Below are 18156 nucleotides of genomic sequence, written 5' to 3' on the forward strand. Positions count from 1 at the left end.
CATTAATTTATTGTAACTGGTAACTGAACACCACTTCTGAACAAAAGTGACCACCTTACCCCATCCTGTTCCATGGGTTCCTGGACACAAAGGATGGCCAGGATTGGAGGGGAGGAGGCCAAGGCAGGAGTTGCCCAGCATGGGCCCTTAAGGCCAGGTCTGGAAGTTTCTAGGTGGAGAGTCAGCAAATCACTTTTCTTCCCCACAGACCCCATCTCCCCCAGTGTAAAATCGTAGAGAATAGTGTCACCACAGGAGCTGCTACAGGCTGCAGTGCAGAGAGCCCACCATGAGCCTCTCCAGCCCACCCTTCCCACACTCCTAAGCCCTCTCATCCTCTGGCCAGCTGCTGGTGTAGGGCCCGGGACTGGGAGAAGAGGTTGGAATTCGTCTTGGGGTCCACACCAGCCTAGTGAGGAGTCCTCTAAGCCTCGATCTCCTCACATGCACAATGGGGGTGCTGTTTTTAGCTCCTCACAAAACTATGTCCCAAGGATAAGAGGCCCCCTTTCCCACAAGGCTATGTAGATCATCAGGGATGACCATGCAGCTGGGGGCCACCATTCAGAGCTTCTGTTCATTCATTTACTCTCTGGGTGGATATTTACTGAGTGTTTTCTATGTGTCAGGTCCTGGGACACATCGAGAATCATGACAAAGCCTTTGCCTTCTAGGTAATGATATTCTAGAGGGGCAGTGGGGGCACAGATCTGGAGACCATAAACAAGAATCTACCAAGGAGCCAGCATAAGGGTTCATCCATTGGACCAACTGTGCCAGTCGCTACTGCTTATTTAAACACCTGTGTGGCTGGTGATATCTACATCTCCCTTCAGGATTGGACTTATTTGCACATGGAAAAACTGAGGCTCAGAAAAGTGAGTGCCCAAAGTCACTCAGTTGTACAGCAGGGATAACATGGGAGCCCAGGTGTGGGTCCTTCTCTCCCTCAGGCATGATGGAGGAGGGTGGAGTAAGACCCCCGTGGCTCCTGCCTCTTGTGCACCTGAAGATGGCTGAGCAGACAGATGCAGGAGCCACATTTCCCAAGCATTTCCGGTGTGCCTATGTCCTCACCTTCTTCCTGCAAGTCTGTCTGCTCACTAACCTGTGATACTAGTTACTGTCATTGTGCCCATGGCCCAGAGATTCAAAGAACTCCCCAGGCCTGGTGTCAGTTACACAGCCCAGTGCGAACAATAGGACCAGACAGTCCCAGGCTAAAGTGGGTGGACAAAGCTACTGTTAAAGGTCAGCAGAGACCCTTCCTTTCCTGGGTCCATAGAAGTTCTGAAGGCACGACCAATCCTGCATTGCTTGTCAGCCCTGCAACAAGCAGATGCTGAGGGGAGGAGCCATGCGGCAGAGAGGGGGAGGCCATGACCCAGGAAGCCTATGGCCAGTCTCTCCTCTGGTCTAGGGATCCAAGTGGAATTCAGGGCAGTGAGGGAGGTGTGTCCTGGGTGTGCCGGGGGCAGGGGTGAAGCACAAGCTGTGATCCCCTGCATCATTGTGTGCTGACCAGAGGCCTCTAAGATACTCAGGACTGGTCACCTGCTGGGTGGTGGAGGAGAGGTGTGCACAAAACTGAGACAGGAATCTGGGAGATGGACAGGCCTCAGGCCAGGTTCCCTGCTCCCTCCCTATACTCTACCCTTGGGCTGATGAAGCAGGTTTCCCTGTGATACCCACCCTCTGTACCTAGGAGTGACATCATCCGTGGGGATACTTCTTGGCCTCTGTAGGGTTCCTAGGGCCCAATTGGGTGCTGCCCATCAGTTGGGTGCCCTAAACAAGTCAGACCTTTCTTCTGGCCTCAGTTTCTTCAACTGTCAGTGAAGAGACGTGAAGATGCTTGGCTTTATCTTCAGTCTCCCTCTCTTAGAGGAGCAACTACTGCTGTCTTCCACGTATTGTAATCGCCAGCACTGGGGCCCCATTCTCAGGCTGAGCTCTATCTAAGTGCTTGGCCAATGGGAATTTGTTCTGTGCCTCACAGCCACCATACAAAGGTGGGTACTGTGGTCACCCCATTTAACAGGAAGGAAGTAGACCACAGAGACGTTAGAGGACACCTCCACTCTGGAGAAGGTAGTGACAGCTTCTCCACACACTCCCCACCCCCACTGGACTGCTCTTTTCTCTGCTGTCTAAGCGTGCTGCTGGCACAGCCCTAGAGTTTGCTTCCTGTGCATTTCATACTCTGGAGCATAAGCCGGTGCCCACGGCAGGGTGGGTGCTTTCTCTTGGTCCCTCCTTGGGTCCATGTTCCCACTGGACTTGGAGCCCCCAGAGCATGCAGTGCGACAAGCTTGAGCTTCCAATGTGTGTCAGGGAAAGAATGGGGCTGCCAAGTTCCTCAGACCAGGGACTCTCAGACACTCCGCTGGCTGCATTGTATCCCCTTGCTTGTTATGGAGCCTTGCTTGGGGCTGGGTGGCATGCAGGGTTCTCCTGGGTCCCTTTCCCTGGGATCCTAGCCATCAGGTGCTATCTCTGTTCCAGCCTCTGCAGGGCTCAGAGACCTGATCACTGTCCCCTGTGTCCTTCATTCAAATCCCTTTCCTCTGCAGAGCCCAGCAGAGTGAAGAGATCCCATTGCACTCCAACCTATTTTCCCATGGCTGGGCCAGGGTCCTGTGTCCCCATGAGCCCAACAGCCTCTCTTCTTGATTTCATGTAGCAAAGTATTGCCAGGTTTCATCAAGCAGGTCCACAGCATTCTGTCGCCACAATACCAGGAGCATGCTGCCCACAGTTACTGTCCAACATGGACTCAGGAAACGGTCACCACAGAGCTGGGCACTGGGAGGATGCCCAGATCACTCCCTTTGCAAGTCCCAGAGGTCAAGGGGCCCTTGAAGTGGAGGTCCTGTGCCCTGAATGTCCAGCATGGGGCCGTTGTTGAGCCAGTCACCAGGCTAAGCATTCTGTGTGCCCTCTCCTTCACCCTTCCAGGGCTTCCTGTCAGGGTAAACACTGGCTTTAGTCATATACCCTAACTGAGGAGACAAGGAGACAGGACTCCCCAAGTGACAATGAGGCATGGAGCTGGGTCCTGGACTCCAGAGCCCCTGAGTGAGTCAGGGTGGAGGTGGAACCTGGGAGCACAACCAGCCTTGGCATAGGGAAGCTGTCTGGTTCAGAGGGCAGCAGCAGTGAGCGCTTATGTCTTTGCAGCCTGTGCAGAGGGAATGTACCCACCCCAAGATGCAAAGCTGCAGCCATCTCCCATCCCCTCCCTTTCAGCATCCCTTAAAGCCTCTCCACCATAGCAACCCAACTCTCCCCCAGGCACCTGTTCCCAGCTCAGACCTCTTGGCAGGGCCTCCCCTGAAATGTTGAGCAGGGGCCCCCAGCAGGTCCTGGATCTGTCCACACCCTGTGACACAGGTGCTGCTCTCAAACCGTTTGTACAGGGAAAGGAAGAGGCAGAGGCATTAAGACACTCAAAAGTAGCACTGAGTTCACACCGCCCCCAGAACTCTGCCCCCAGTAACCCCCAGCTCAGGACCCTCCATCACCACTGCAGGGGCTCACAGTACAGCAAGGGAGCTACCAAGGAGGGCAGGGAAGGGGCATCTAAGCCAGCAGGGGACACAGCAGTAGGGACAATGACCATAAGAGCAAGAGTGACTACATCAGGCACAAGGATGGACTCCTCTGCTCTCTGCCATCACATGAGAAGGGGACTCTGAGTACAGCCTTCCAGAGCTGAGGCAGGCAGACCATACACCTATTCCTCACTGGCCAGGTACCTTCCTGACAGAGTGGAGTGGGTGTGTGCACAGAGGAGCTGCTCAGGCCCAGTCTCCACCCAGGAGTGGATGCTCAGTCTCTGGGGAGCCACTGCACAGAGCTCAGCTGTCCCCTGGACCAGTCCAGCCTTCCCTGGGTGCCTGATGTACAGGCCCACAAGAACCACCCCACAGAACCTCTCCACTCTTCTGTCCCTCCTCAGGGAGCCGGGAGGCTGCCTTCACCTACGCTATCATCGCTGCAGGCGTGGCCCATGCCATCACCGCCGCCTGCACCCAGGGCAACCTGAGCGACTGTGGCTGTGACAAAGAGAAGCAAGGCCAGTACCACCGGGACGAGGGCTGGAAGTGGGGTGGCTGCTCTGCCGACATCCGCTACGGCATCGGCTTCGCCAAGGTCTTTGTGGATGCGCGCGAGATCAAGCAGAATGCCCGGACTCTCATGAACTTACACAATAACGAGGCAGGCCGCAAGGTAGGCAGCCAGGGAGGGGACCGGGGCTCCGCACAGGTGCTGTGAGCCAATACTGTGACCTTGCCTCCTGTTCTTGGCCTGGGGGTAGCTGGGGGCCCTGCCCAGGTGTTCATTCTGCTTGTCCATCACAGCAGGTTGGGTTTGTGTCTCATGTGAGGTTCATTGGTGACTCGGAGGTTGAATTTCCATTAAAACAAGACAGGAAGAGGGATAGACGTGAGCACTTGTCTTTGGGTCCACAGAGTCAGCTGCACATAACTCTAACTGGAATGGAGGGCTGGGGTTCAGGAGGAGGCTTCCCTGGGCCTGGCTGTTGCACCAGCTAACTCATCCTTGGTTTCCTTAAGCAAGATCTAAAGCTCAAAATGAAGAAGGAGAGCTTCTTTATTGCCCCTTCAAATGCTCCTGGATGTGAGAATCAGGAATAATTCTGAGGGTTCCCAGTGGAGATAGCCAGGATGAGTGGAGATTGACACCCCTTCCCATGAGCATAGGCAGTCCAAAGGCAGGAGGAGTAGAGGGGCCTGCAGACTCAGAGGGCATAGCAGGGGACATCCCAGGGAGAGAGGTCCTGTCCAGGTAAGGATAGCCATTGTTGCTGAGAAATGGATCAAGCCCCTAGTAAGGGAATTGACACCCCAGGAACTGTTCGAGCATATGCAGTTGGCCAGGCATCTTGGACAGCCAAGTCAACAGCCTGAGGTTGGGGATGGGTTTTGGCCAGGCCTGTGAAGGCAGAGGTACTCAGAGCCAACCCTAGTGACCCTGGTCTGGGAGGGCCAGGAGGGAGTTTGGACTCTAGGGAAGCACTGTGAGCCAGTGTGAAGAGGAAGGGAGGCCCAGTGCTGGCCTTGGGTGGGGGACAAAGCACTGCTATGACTGGCCTGGCAACCACCACCACAAACACAGGTATGGGCAAGTGCACAGCTGGACACAGGCCCAGTTCACAGGCCCTGAATACGGGAGCTGAAACTCAGCCCCACAGCTGGGTTCTTCCACATGGAACCACACAGGGCTCTGGCCCTCGAGTGGCCCAAAGCTGAGGTTTTAGTCTCTGATTTTTATCTGCAGTCACCATGTTTTGAAAAATGGTTGTCATCAATAGTTCTTAAAAAAAATAAGAAGAGCAAAAACTAAAGATACCCACAAGGCTCAGAGACACACATGTACTAGTGGCACAGTGACGGGGTCTTGTCCTGGTGGAGCCAGCCTTTTCCTAACAGCAGGACTTTGAGATTACAGCCAGGGCCTGCAGGAGACAGTGTCAACACTGACACCCCCCCCCTTTACAGAGGAGGAGACTGGGGCACAGAGCAGTTAAGATATGCATTGTGAATCCCACAAGGAGTAATAATCCTGTCCTGCTGTGGTGCATGTGATCTCGACCTGCATGCACATGGTCATGTCACAGTGGTCATGGCCTGGCTGCCTGGGCAGCCAGCCGCCTGGGCACAGGCCCAGCTCTACCACTCCTTTGCACACTGCAGGGCCTGGCCTGACATCTCAGAGCTCACCTGGGCTGTGCAGTGCTGAACCTGCATGTGCACTGGTGGAAGGGGTCTGTCTGGCCGTGGCAGACAGGGAGCAGTGCACCCCCACCCCAGTGGGGAGCAGGCCCAGTCCCACCCTCCTCGTGGCCTGAGGCCACATCCTCTGTGTCAGAGCCTCCCTTCCGGGCAGCCCTGGTGAGTCACATGGGCGCTGCTAACCTACTCTGGCCCAGGATGACATCCCTGGGTGTACTGCCAGCCCCGCCTGTCTAGGCCCACGGGTAGAGCTCCTGCCCAGGGGGAGACCTCCAGGCAGGCAGGTTACTCTGTCTCTGGACCAGAGCCCTCAGGTCACAGGTCACAGAGGCTGGCAAGGCTATCCTTCCCAGTCCTCACCTGGGGCTGTCTGGGTGGGCCATAGTGACGATTCCAGGGGAGAGGCACCCAGGGTCTGGTGGCAGTCAGGTAAGAGGGCATCATATGAGCCACTTGGCTCTGCCAGGCATGTGGCTCTTCTTTTCTTCTCATTGCTTTCTCATTACACGTTTGCAGCACATAATGACTTCGCTGGCCGCAAGGAGCTGGCACTCGGACATAACATAGCATCTCAGTTCCTTCCCCCCACCCCGGTCCCCGCTCTTCCCCCTACCCTGCTCTTGGTCCACTTTCCATTTGCAAAGATCTTTCCACTTCTGTTATCCATTTCATTTTGCTCTTTATTTCTATTTGGGGTTTCACATGTAAGAGAAACCGAACACTATTTAAGCTTGTGCATCTGATCCACTTCGCTTCACACTGTGGCTTTCAGGGGCATCTGCGCTCCCACAAATGAACACGCTTGCTTTCCTTTATGGTGGAGCAGTGTTCCATTGTGTATAAGCACCACATTTTCTTTCCTCGCCCGTCTGTTGATGGATGTGTACACTGGTTGTGCTGCTATAAACATGGCTATCAGCTATTGTGACTGGTGTCACTCTCAGCACGGGTGTGCCTGGATCACTGAATGAAAGGAGAAAGCAGGGGAGCAGCAGGTCCAATAGAACCTCTAGTTTTAGTTTTCTAAGGACTCTCCATACTGATTTCCACATTGGTTGTACTAGTTTACTTTCCAGCCAGCAGTGGAGAAGGGTTCCTTTATCCCTGCAGCCTCCCCAGCTTTTGTTATTGGTTGATTTCTTGATGATAATCATTCTTTCCGGAGTGAGATGGAATCTCAGCATTGTTTTAATTTTCGTTTCTCCAGTGCAGGCCTGAAGTTTGTAGCTGCCATTCAGTCGTAGTAACCCAAGCTGGTGGGCAAAGCGGATGTGGGAGCCAGCAGTGGTCAGAACCCTAAGCTCAGTGGACTTTCTGGAGAAGGTGGCCCCACCATGAGTGAGATCTGGTTAAGCAGAGAAGAGGGAACAGGCACCGAGGTGTGGAGGGGCAGTGGACAGAGCCCTGGAGGTGGAGGTCTGGGATGGGTATGAATCCAGCCTGCCAGCCTGGAGGACCCTAAAGGAGGGGCCACAGCCTGAATAGTCTGCCTAGCTGGTCCCCTGCTTAGCCAAGGAGTGATCTGCCCCTCATCCCTGTAGCTGCCTTCCTGTGGCCCCCATTTCAGGCACAATATCCCCAGTCCTGCCCAGTTGCATCTACGACAGTCCTGGTCACCAGGCTGAAGGCTCACAAAGGACAGAGGTGCCAGATGTTTCTGTCACCACTGCTGCCCAGGCCTTGGCACACAACACTGTCTCTCTAAATATCTACAGGGTTCTTACAGGGTGGGTAGGAAGTCCTTTGTGGTGACTGGGAACCATGGATGGTTCTGGAGCAGAGGAGACAGAAGTCCCAGAAACAGACCCTTGAGGAACACCCTGCAGCCGGGGCCAGGAGTGAGTGTGTGCATGGGGTGTGGATGCAGGGGAGCCCGGAGAGCAGTGTCCGTCCAGCTACCCAGCTCTACCCAGCTTAGGATGAACCTGCTTAGGAACTTCCTAGAGACTCCCTTCAACCACCTGCTATGAATTAAACTCCTAATCTGAGAGGGAATACCAGGGGCTCCCCAGAGCACACAGGGAAAGGTGGGGCAGCCCTCAGCGCAGGCGCTGGCCCTCGGTCACCCAGGAGGTGGCCGCACAGCAGAGCAGGGAAACAAAGAGGTGTCTCCCAGCCTACCCTAGAGATCTGGCCTTCCCAGCCTGTCACAGGGCCCTGCAGGGCCCAGACCTGGGTCTCCAGGCAGGAGGGAGCAAAATCAGCCACCAGCTACGATGGGTCCCATCCTTCTGTCCACTGGGACAGTGACCCTGGCCGTGTTCTGGATCATAGGTGCCAACCTGTTGCCCCCTGGGAGGATCAGGGCCCCTGGAGACACCCCAAACACACAGCAGAAGAGCTAGGGAGCCAGCACTTGGAAAGAAGGATGCCCACATTTATGAGGAGAGGGAACCAGGGCTCAGGTTCCTCCCGGCTGGGAAAGAGGCATGCAGGGAGTGCTTAAAACACTGCTGGTCTCTGGCTGGGTTCCAGGCCTGCACTGGTCGTGGGTCCTGGGGCTGGTGCAGTCACCCTTCCCCCGCAGTTGTGTGGCCCACAGTGAGGGTCACACAGTGGTCAGGTTAGGAGGCGGCGGCAGCCATCTCTGGGGACAGGGGCCATTTTGGATTGCCACCTCTGCTGTGGGCAGGGGAAAGATGTGAAGTCACAGGCTGTGCAACCCAGGGTTGTGGAATATCAGACTCACATTCTGGTGGGTGGGTCCTAAAGTCCCAGGATCCTGGGCTGGGAGAGAGAGAGAAGAATCAGATCTATGTGTTGAAATCTTTGGGTGATGGAGTTTTTGTGGCTTTGTACCATTTCTTTGCCTCCTTTTGGGAAGTGCACAAGTGAACGACTCTCAAGCTACTCATCTAGTAAGAGTCAGACAAGAACAGCAAAAGCCATGCCTGAGGGCTGCACAGCCAAGGAGAAACTCAATACAGAAGGCACCGAAAGGAGGCCAGAGGAAGAATTGTTTCTCCTAGGAGAATTCTAAACGCTGCTGAAGGGAAAAGGGGAACTTTAGGCAGGGCTTTGAGGGATAAGTAGGAGTCCTCTACCTAGACAAGACACTGGAAGGAAGAGGGCAGTTGGACAGGAGCAGGCCTGTGCCTCAGTGGTAGAGTGCATGTGATAGGCTCCTGGCTTTCCACTGTTATATCACTGGAGTGGAGCCCAGGCAAAGGCACTCAGAGGGAGATGTGAGGGTGCTGTTGGGTGCCTGAGTGGGAGACTGCATAGCTGCAGCTATGGATGCCTTGGCAGCTGCTGCCAGGACATGCACTCTAGAGTGAGCTCCCAGCCGGAGCTACTTCCTGGCGGCCAGCAGCCAGAGCTGGCCCTGGCCTTTGTAAAACTAGCAGAGCCAGACAGGTGTAGAGGATCCTGGAACTCCAGCTTCCCAAGGCACTGCCTCAATCACCCTGTGCAGGAGGCAGGGACAGGGACCCCAGCCTGCATTCTGAGCCCCCTACCCTGCACCTGGCCTCTGCTGCCTTGCTGGCTACACCTCCAGGGAGCTCTGGGGGCCCCAGGGAGGGAGTTGAGTTTGGGGACCCAGATGGGCCAGGCTGGCCCCTGCTGGAATGCGGCTGCTCCCAGGCAGTGAGCTCAGGGCCCTGGAATTCCACCTGAGCAGTCGCCTCCCAGCCTGCTCCTGTGCACAGAGGGTGTCAGTCTTGTCCCTTCCTGCCCTGCCCGGCTTGTCGGGTGCTCCTGAGAGCTGGATTCCCACTCCTGCCCTGGCCCCAGGTGGGGCTGTGAGTCAGGGGTGGCCAGGCCCCGATAAAACTTGCTTTGCTATCCTGAGGGCCACTTGCATAGTTGGCCCAAGAAAGTGGCCCATAGTGGTATGTCAAGGGCCTGGGGAGCCCTGCCCCACCTCGCCTAAGGGCTGCTGACCAGGCTTAGCTAGGCTGAGAGGAGGTATCCCTGGGCTGTGCCCCCAGCCCTGCCCCACACCACCTCAGGATTTTGTCTTGGAGTTGAAAGGTCTGCAGTCAGTCCTTGCAGGCCAGGATCAGGGGCGACCTTGGGCAAGTTTCAATGCTCAGGCCACCAGGAAAATTTCTTCCAATTGGTGTCAGAGGGGTGTTCCATTGAAGACACGGAGTTCTTTGGAAGTTTGGATGCCAGCCTTGTGATCAGCCTCCAGCTGCACATTCAGCCTTGTCATCAGCCTCCAGCTGCACATTCCTGGCGCCAGCCCATCACACTCCTACCCCGGGGCCTTTGCACATGCAGCTTTGTCTGTCTGAAACACTTCCTTCAAAATATTTGCACAAGTAGCTCCTCTGTTCCTCAGGTTGACTTCAAGGGAGGCTTTTCTGGACTTCTGTCCCAGCCTCATCTTGTCTCGACACCATGCAGCTCTTATTTATTTTTCCATGCAGCATCACGAGGCAGAACAGCATTCTCACTGCAGCTCTTTATTGCTTCTTAGTCCATGCTACAAAGTTGCCCCACAAGGGTGAGGAAGGTGTCAGCTCACTGTTGGATCCCTAGGCTCTGCAAGGTGGCTGACACTTAGTAGGTGCTTAAGAAATAAAGAATGCATCAACAAATTAATGAGATGATCAGCGTCTGCTCTGCCCTGGGGGAGTTTCTCAGGAGCAGGATTCTCCCACATGTAATCCAGGACTCTCAGGTAAATTTGAATTTGAGATAAACCATTCCTATCATGTTCCCAAAGAGAGCTACAGTGAAAACTTATTGACATCAAATTTAAATTTAACTAGGTTTCATGTATTTGTAATAACATTGATACTGAGAGAGTGATCGTTTGCATAGAGTTGTAAGAACACAGCAAGGTCCTGTGCAACTATTCTGCAGTTCTGTGGTGCAGTGACAGCTTGATAATGTCACAGCTGGGCTACGATGTTGACATGGTTGGCACAGAGTGCTGAAGGGTCCCCACACTGCCCAGCACAGCTGCCCCCTTCTCTCTTGCATGGTCCCCAGAAACCACTCACTTGTTCCCTATTTTTATATTTCTACCATCTCAAGAATCATTCACATTACCACAACCATAGTGTAGGTGGAATCGTACACTGCAGAACCTTTAGGTCTTACCATCTTTCTACTCCCATAATTCCTTTGAGACGCACTCATGGGCTTATGTATATCCTCAGTGTCCCTTTTCTAGCTGTGTACTATTCCATGACCCAGACATATAGCAGTTTGTTCAACCATTCACCCCTCTCTGGAGTCTCCTCTACCCTTTACCCCCAGTGACCTAAGACCTCCTGCCAGGCCCAAGTCTTGAAGGTTTTACCACCTCCCGATGGTGCCACCTCCACCTCCACTGCCTCGCAACAGTGTGTGCCTGCAGGGACCAAGCCAAGTGGGCCTCCGTAGCTGCCTTTTCCATTCCCACAGCCAGTCTAAGTCATTCCCTTCCCCCACGCCTCTCCTCCAGGTAGCCCTGTGTCATTGTCACTGCCATTCTGATGATGCCCCTTCCGGCACGTAGTTGCCCTCTGTCCAGCCTGCACCTGATTGTCTATTCATAGCTTTTGCCCATTTTCTCACAGACTGCTGATTTTTTTACTTACTACTGTGTTTGGTCATCATGTATTTCAGATGCTAGGTCTGTGTCAGGAATATGGCTGGCCATATCGCTCCTCAGTTGCTAGCTTGTCTTTTTATTCTTCCTAGGATTTTTTTACCAAGCAAAGTAGTTTTAGTTTAGCAGGCCTAGGTTATCAATTTTTCTTCTTAGGACAGTACTTTTGATTTTGCCTAAAAGTCTTTCTACTCATCCTTAGATCCTAAAGATTTTCCATCTGTTTTGTTTTTCTTTTGTTTCCCACCCTCCAAGTTCTACATTTTACATTTAAATCCATAATCCATTTTTATAATTCATGTTTTTTTAAAAATACAGCTTTTGCTGAGTGCGGTGGCACATGCCTGTACTCTCAGCATGCAAAGCGGCCGAGGCAGGAGGATCACCACGCAGTCAGGACCGCCCTGGCCACTCAGCGAGTTCAAGGCAGCCTGAACTACACAGCAAGATCCTGTCTCAAAAACAAAGTGTTTTTCTTTTTGTAAATTTTATTCATTCATTCATTCATTTATTTATTATGGCACTAGGGATGGAAACCAGGGTCTTCACTTTGAACATCACCAGCTTTTTTTCTTATTTTTTATTTTGAGACAGGGTCTTGCTAAATTGCCCAGGCTGGACTCAAACTTCAATCAGTCCTCCTGCCTGTCTCCCAGAGTGCTGGGATTATAGGTATCTTCCACCACACCCAGCCAATTTTTATTTCACTTTCATCATGGTAAAATATACCTAATGTGAGCCTGGCCCCTCTGGTCACTCCTTTAACCACACAGTTCAGCAGCAGTGAATAGATTCTTACTGTTCAGCCATCACCATCCTCTCTAGAACATTTCCATGTCCCAAACTGGAACTGTCCCCACAGTCCTGTCTCCTCCCACCGCCCTGGCACCCACCCCTCTGCTCCATCTCGGACCTCTCAGGGTCTTACAGGCCCGGAGTCCCGTGCAACTCAGTCTCAGTCTGGTGTCTGCCTGAGTTGGCATCACGTTTTCTAGTCTCTGCTTCACTCTGCTTGGAGAAAGCATGCATTTTAGGTCGAGGTCCATTGTTGGGCCTGTTTTTGTGCTAATTCAGGCCGCCCTGTCTACCTGCACCACCCTACCAAGTAGCACAGGCCCAGCCTGGCCTTGGAGCTGGAGGCTGGCCTGTCCTGGGGCCCCCTAGACCTAAGCAAGGCAGCCCCTTCTGCTGGCTGAGGCAAGGAACTGAGTGAGGATGAAGGGCTAAAGTGGGGCCGAGGGAGCCTGTGGCTGGTCAGGCAGGTGGTGTGCACCCGGAGGACAAGGAGAAGGACATGACCAGGTTAGACAGACAGACCAGGCTGGAGCAGGGCCCCCATGAGGCCTGGGGTTCCTCACTTGTCCCTGGGCAGGGTCAGCCAGGTGCTGTCACCCATGCCACAGTGATGGCACAAACAGGATTCAGGAAGGGAAAGAATGAGATGAGGGAAGGCAAGGACTAGGACCTTGGGGAAAGGTAGGAGCAGCCCTTCCCAAGGAGAGGGAGATGCTGCAGGTCCCTAGCTCCCTGGCACAGGTCCCCAGCACACCTCTAACCCCCAGGCCCCTTAATCTGGCATGGACATGGGCAGTCTGAGCAGGCTTGGCCCCAGAGGTACTAGGAAGAGGGCAGCATTAGGGCAACATGGTTGTGCACTAGTCACTCTTGACCAGGCACATGACACGTGCAGGACCAGGACCCTGATGTGGCACACTAGGGCAGCTCAGGTGACACAGCACTTGCTTTGGGGAACAGGGGGGTAAGATTCTAACATTAGCACTTAAACCCAGGCATGAACTTAATCCCCACTGCTACGATGACTTCTGTTACTCTCTGTTCTCTGCAGTTTACATGTGGAAAACAGAGACACAGAGAGGTTAAGAAAGTGGCCCAGAGCCAGACAGCAGGCAGGTACTACCTTGGGGTCTGAACCTATTAAACTGGATCTAGGTACATTTAACTGCTAAATAGGTCTGTGCCTCCTGTCTCCTGCTGGGGAGAGGACACTTTGGAGCTAGGCAGAAATTTGCCTGTGCCTAGAGGGTTCTTCCTGTCACCCTTCCCAGCAGATGAGGGCCTAAATGTCACATGCCCAGGAGTATCCATGCCATTGCAGGAGGGTGCCACAGATCTAAGGCAAGCAGGCCAGGGAGATGGCTCAGGGCTGGGGAGATGGCTCAGTGGCAAGTGCAAGGACTTGAGTTCAATCCCTGGTTCCACCAAGAAAAAAGAATTCTGTGGTTCAATCCCCAGATCTTCATGCCTTACCAGACCTGCCCTTAAGGCATCCTGAGCCAGCACACTCCCCACACCAAAAAAAGGGGGCCAGGGAGATAACTCAGTAGAATAAATGCCTGCTGGCATGCTCAGGGTCCTGAGTTCAACCTATGGTTCCGCCAAAAAAAATAAATTAAATAAGGCGAGCATCCTGAATAGCTAGAGGACTCCGAAGGACTCCCTCCCCACTCATAGGAGTGCACAGAGCCATTGTTCAAAAGTCAACTTTGGGCGTGTTTATTTTGTTGTTATTGTTTGTTTAGCTGGTTTCTTGGTTGTTTTGGTTTTGTTTTTAAAGATAGAATCTCACTAAGTTGCTTAGGCTGGGGTTTGAACTTGGCAATGCTCCTGCCTCAGCTTACTGGGTAGCTGGGATTACAGCTGTGCCCACTGCACCCAAGAAGACATTATTATTATCTCTAAGGGGCCCACAAGGGCCTCTGCAACAGTGGTCCCCAGTCCTTTCTCCTCCCTGGCCTCCAGCCAGCCCAAGGCGCATCCAGGTCATCTCAATCCCTGATGGGATTCCCAGCACAGCTGTGGCCCTTCAATCCCAGGCTCAGTGCAATTTAGCTGAGGGGCAGGGGAGGCCCCAGAGCCTCCCAGGTGAGGCCAATTCAGGGGGCTCAGTTACACCTGGGTGAGACCAAGTCAAAAGGCACCCACTGGGGACAATTGCCTCCTTTGTCCTCGTGCAGGGGCCCAGGAGACCTGCGTGTTATCAAATATGCCAGGGTGAGGGGAGGGAACTAAAGGGACAGTGGGGCCAGGGGGGCAGGTGGTCCTGGAGGGAAAGAAATGGGGCCCAGGTCATCAGAGGAGAGTGTGGCTGCAGATGCTTCCTTCCCGGGTCCTGACAGTGGGTGTCCTCTGAGGAGAGCTCCAGGGGTGACTGTGTCCCCCAAAAGAACACCTGTCTGTACCCAAGGGACATGCTCATTGGGATGGGATCCAGGACACCTGCCCTCTTCAGACACTCCATCTCTTGTGCCCACATCTTTGGGGGCATTGAGTACACTGTTCAGGTGGCCATGGGGCCCGGGCAGAGAACGCCACACTCCAGGCTCCTGGACAACACAGCTGGGCTGTCCTGGGGCTCCCCTGACCTCAGAGCCACACTGGGACATCAGGGCGAGGGGCCAGGCCCTGGCCAGCTGGCTCCTCCCCTGGCTCTGTGTGCCCTGCTGGTGGCCATGTGTTGCTCCTAAGGAATCTCACTGGGAAGGGCCAGTTGTTATTCCCATTCTGCAGAGAACTACTGAGGCCCAGAGCAGTTAAGTGGTACACTTGAGGTTGCCCTGGTAGAAAGCATGGCAGCCAGGATTCCTGGCCAGCCACCCACCTGTGCCTTCACACTGTGTGCATGCCCAGGTAACCCCTGCTGGAACTCCATGGTATGAGGTGCAGGGTGTGCTGAGACCTGCTAGAATGGTGGCACATTGAGTAATAAGTCTAACAACTACATTGTACATCTTGTAACTTGAAAGGGCTTTTCCTTCTTTAACATCTTTGCCTGGCCAAGCCCCAAAGCTGTGATCCCGGTGAGGGATGGTTGCCCACTTTGGTGGCAGGGCACCTTGGGTGCTGGCCACGCCCCACTCTGACTCCAGGCATCCTCCTGTGCTGGGCTGTGAGAACGACACAGGTGTGCAGAGTTCTGACAGACCCCTGCAAGTGCAACTGCCTGTTGCATGGTCTTGGGCAGTTGCCCCTTTCTGAGCCTCAGTTTCCTCCTCAGCCCTGCAGTGTAGACAGAAGGACAGGGTGCCTATCAGGGGCTGCATGAGGTACACTGGTGTGTGGTGTGAGCTGGAAGCGCACAGCTGTGACCCTGCACCCGCAATTGGTCATCATCCTGGTCGGCATGAGCTTTGACCCCTGCCTCCCATTCTTCTGGGTATTAATTACCCTAACGTTACTTTCTGGCTCTAAAATTTCCCATTACTTTTCATGTCCATGCTGGGAGGACTTGGGGACAGGGACCCACTGAGATTTGTTACTTCACTGAGTCAGGGACGCCAGCCATTCTGACACCATGCTGGGGGTCCCCTCTGTAAAGGATCACTCTGGCACTCATTCTGAGCTGCCCCCTCGATAAGGGGTTCCCTTGTGCTTCTACTGCCGCTAACACACAAGTGGACCCAGTGACCAGGACACAGTCACATCCACAACCTGGACTGTGGGGCTGCACTCTGGCTTCCTGCACCCCACAGCCTGCACCCCTTGCTAGGATTCTCCTGCTCCATGGAGACCTTGGCCAAGCCCCGCCGGCTCTTCCTCCCACACACACACTCCTGCTTCCTCTCCCTGCCCAGCCGGAAGTAGTGGCTCCACCTTCCAGTGGTGTAGGCCAAGCCTCAGCCTTAGCTGTCACAGCGCTGCGTCTTCTTCACCCCGCAACCTTCTGGTCAAAGCACCAGCTCGTCTTTTATCTTTATTTATGGTATACTTTGTGACCTTATTTTTCATGTAGTCAAATCCTTTTTATATGACCAGTGGGCTTGAATATCATTAGGATATTTTCAGTTTTTCTTTACTACTTCAGCCCTTTATACACACGTAATTCCATGTAGCATATGATGTGAAATATTGTAACTTTTCTCAAATGATCAAATGTGTCACACAGTGATTCATGGTTTAAAATAAGAATTGGAAAATAGGATCCACTGCCTATTTTTGTAAATAAAGCTGTATTGGGACACACAAAAAAAAAAAAAAAAAAAAAAAACACCAGCTCAAGGCCTGAATTTGAGCCTCAGCTTTGCAAACACATGAAAACCAGACAGAGATTCTGCCCCTGTGACACCTACGCTGACCCAGGGGCCACGCCTGCGGCACGGCAGCTCCCACCCTTTCCAGGACAGATGCCCATGTATTCACAGTGGCCAGCAGGGCCCCGCCTGCCCTGAGCCCACACGGCTCTCTGACTTCCCCACTCCCCACCTCCCCTTGCTCACCCTGCCCTTTCCTCAGCTATCCACAGGGGTCCCTAACCCAGGGTCTGTACCCCGTCATTCCCTCTGCCTGAAACCCGCTCCCATATCCTCAGGTATCCCCTCAGATGTCAGGTCTCTAGGGGCCTCTCCTGACCACTCCACTGGAGATGACCCCATCTGTCTCACTGCTCCTGGTTCCCTCTCACGCACCTTTTCTGATGGTAACAGTCATCAGCTAGCATCATACTGGTAGTGTGCTAAGAAGTCCCAATATGGCCAGGACGCTTGCCACAGAAACCTGCTCTGGGAACAGCACAGGCTCAAGCGAAGCTTCCCTCCCACTTTTTGTGCCTTAAGCACTTACTCCAGTGGCCCAGTAGATAAATGACTTTTATTGAGGGGGGGAGTGTTTGTTTTTAGTTTGGGGGGACAGGGTCTTACTATGCCATTCAGGCTGGCCTTGAACTCACTAGGTATCCTAGGTTGGTTTCAAACTCATGTCAATCCTTCTGCCTCAGCCTCCTGAATGCTAGGATTACAGACCTGCACTGCCATACCCAGTGACTTTTACCTTAAAACACCTACCAAGTTTATGCTTAATTCAAGTACTATTTGAAGTACTTCATATATACTAATCCATAAAGTTCTCTTCAGAACCCAGTGAGGTACATACTACTATGGTCTTCCTTTTACAAACAAGCAAATTGAGACACAGAGAGTTTCCGTGACTCACCCAGAGTCACACAGCTAATAAACAGTCAGGAGATGAATTTAGGCTGTCTGGATCCAAGGTCTACATTCTCGTTAACTTCCTTTCTTGTATATTCCTTAACTCACTCATTCATTAACTATTTATAGTGACAGTTTTGTGCTAGGTGCAAGACTTTGGAGACTGACAAATGGTTAAAAATGGAATGGTCCCTGCTCTCAGGGAATACACAGTCCAGTAGGTAATGCTGGACACCTCAGCTGATATCTGTGTGTCAGTTCTGCTTTATACCCTGGAAATCAGAGGTAAATGCAATATAATTTTTGTTTTTGATGGGCTTAAAAGTGAACCCTTGACTTATGAACTCAGTTCATTCCCAAGGGCTGGTTGTAACTCAAGCTGTCAATTGAAGGCTTGGGGTCCTCTACACAGCTGTCAAAATCTCTCCTGTACATGGGCCGATGTCATTGTCCTTAGGGAGACACTGACCCAGGATTTTTCCACTAATTCCATACAGTTTTTCCAGAACTCTTTAAGGGCCCAGTCTATATCTGAGACCATCTGTAAGCACAGTGGCTGGCATTTGGTTAATAACTGAAGACTTTGGTCATAAGTTAAAACTAAAATTCCAATCCTACCCCAAGTTGCCTGTATGTCAGGCCATTGTAACACTGTACACTGTACATTGTGGAGGTCAAGGGAGAAAACTTACTGCATGTAAATGCGATCAGACAAGCAGGATCTGGTGGAGGGGAAGGGAAAGGACTGTAAGACTCCAGAATAGAAAGACTCATTTGGGAATTGATTTAGATGGGTGGACTGGTTGATGGGATAGATAAGTAGATAGGTAAGTGGATGGATGGCTGGGTGGGTAGGTGGGTGGATGGATGGATGGATGGATGGATGGATGGATGGATGGATGGATGG

At 53.0% G+C, this 18156-nt stretch overlaps 1 protein-coding gene across 1 annotated transcript in view; it reads left to right on the forward strand.

Moving 5' to 3' along the window:
- Positions 1-18156, forward strand: part of Wnt7a (Wnt family member 7A) — a 47462-nt gene that overhangs the window by 11233 nt on the left and 18073 nt on the right. Inside the window, exon 3 of the mRNA XM_004648041.2 lies at positions 3962-4233. Coding sequence (XP_004648098.1) covers positions 3962-4233 — 272 coding nt within the window. The remainder of the gene's footprint in view (positions 1-3961; positions 4234-18156) is intronic.

The sequence above is a fragment of the Octodon degus genome, unplaced genomic scaffold (assembly GCF_000260255.1).
Source record: "Octodon degus isolate 3935 unplaced genomic scaffold, OctDeg1.0 scaffold00350, whole genome shotgun sequence".
Taxonomy (NCBI): Eukaryota; Metazoa; Chordata; class Mammalia; order Rodentia; family Octodontidae; genus Octodon; species Octodon degus.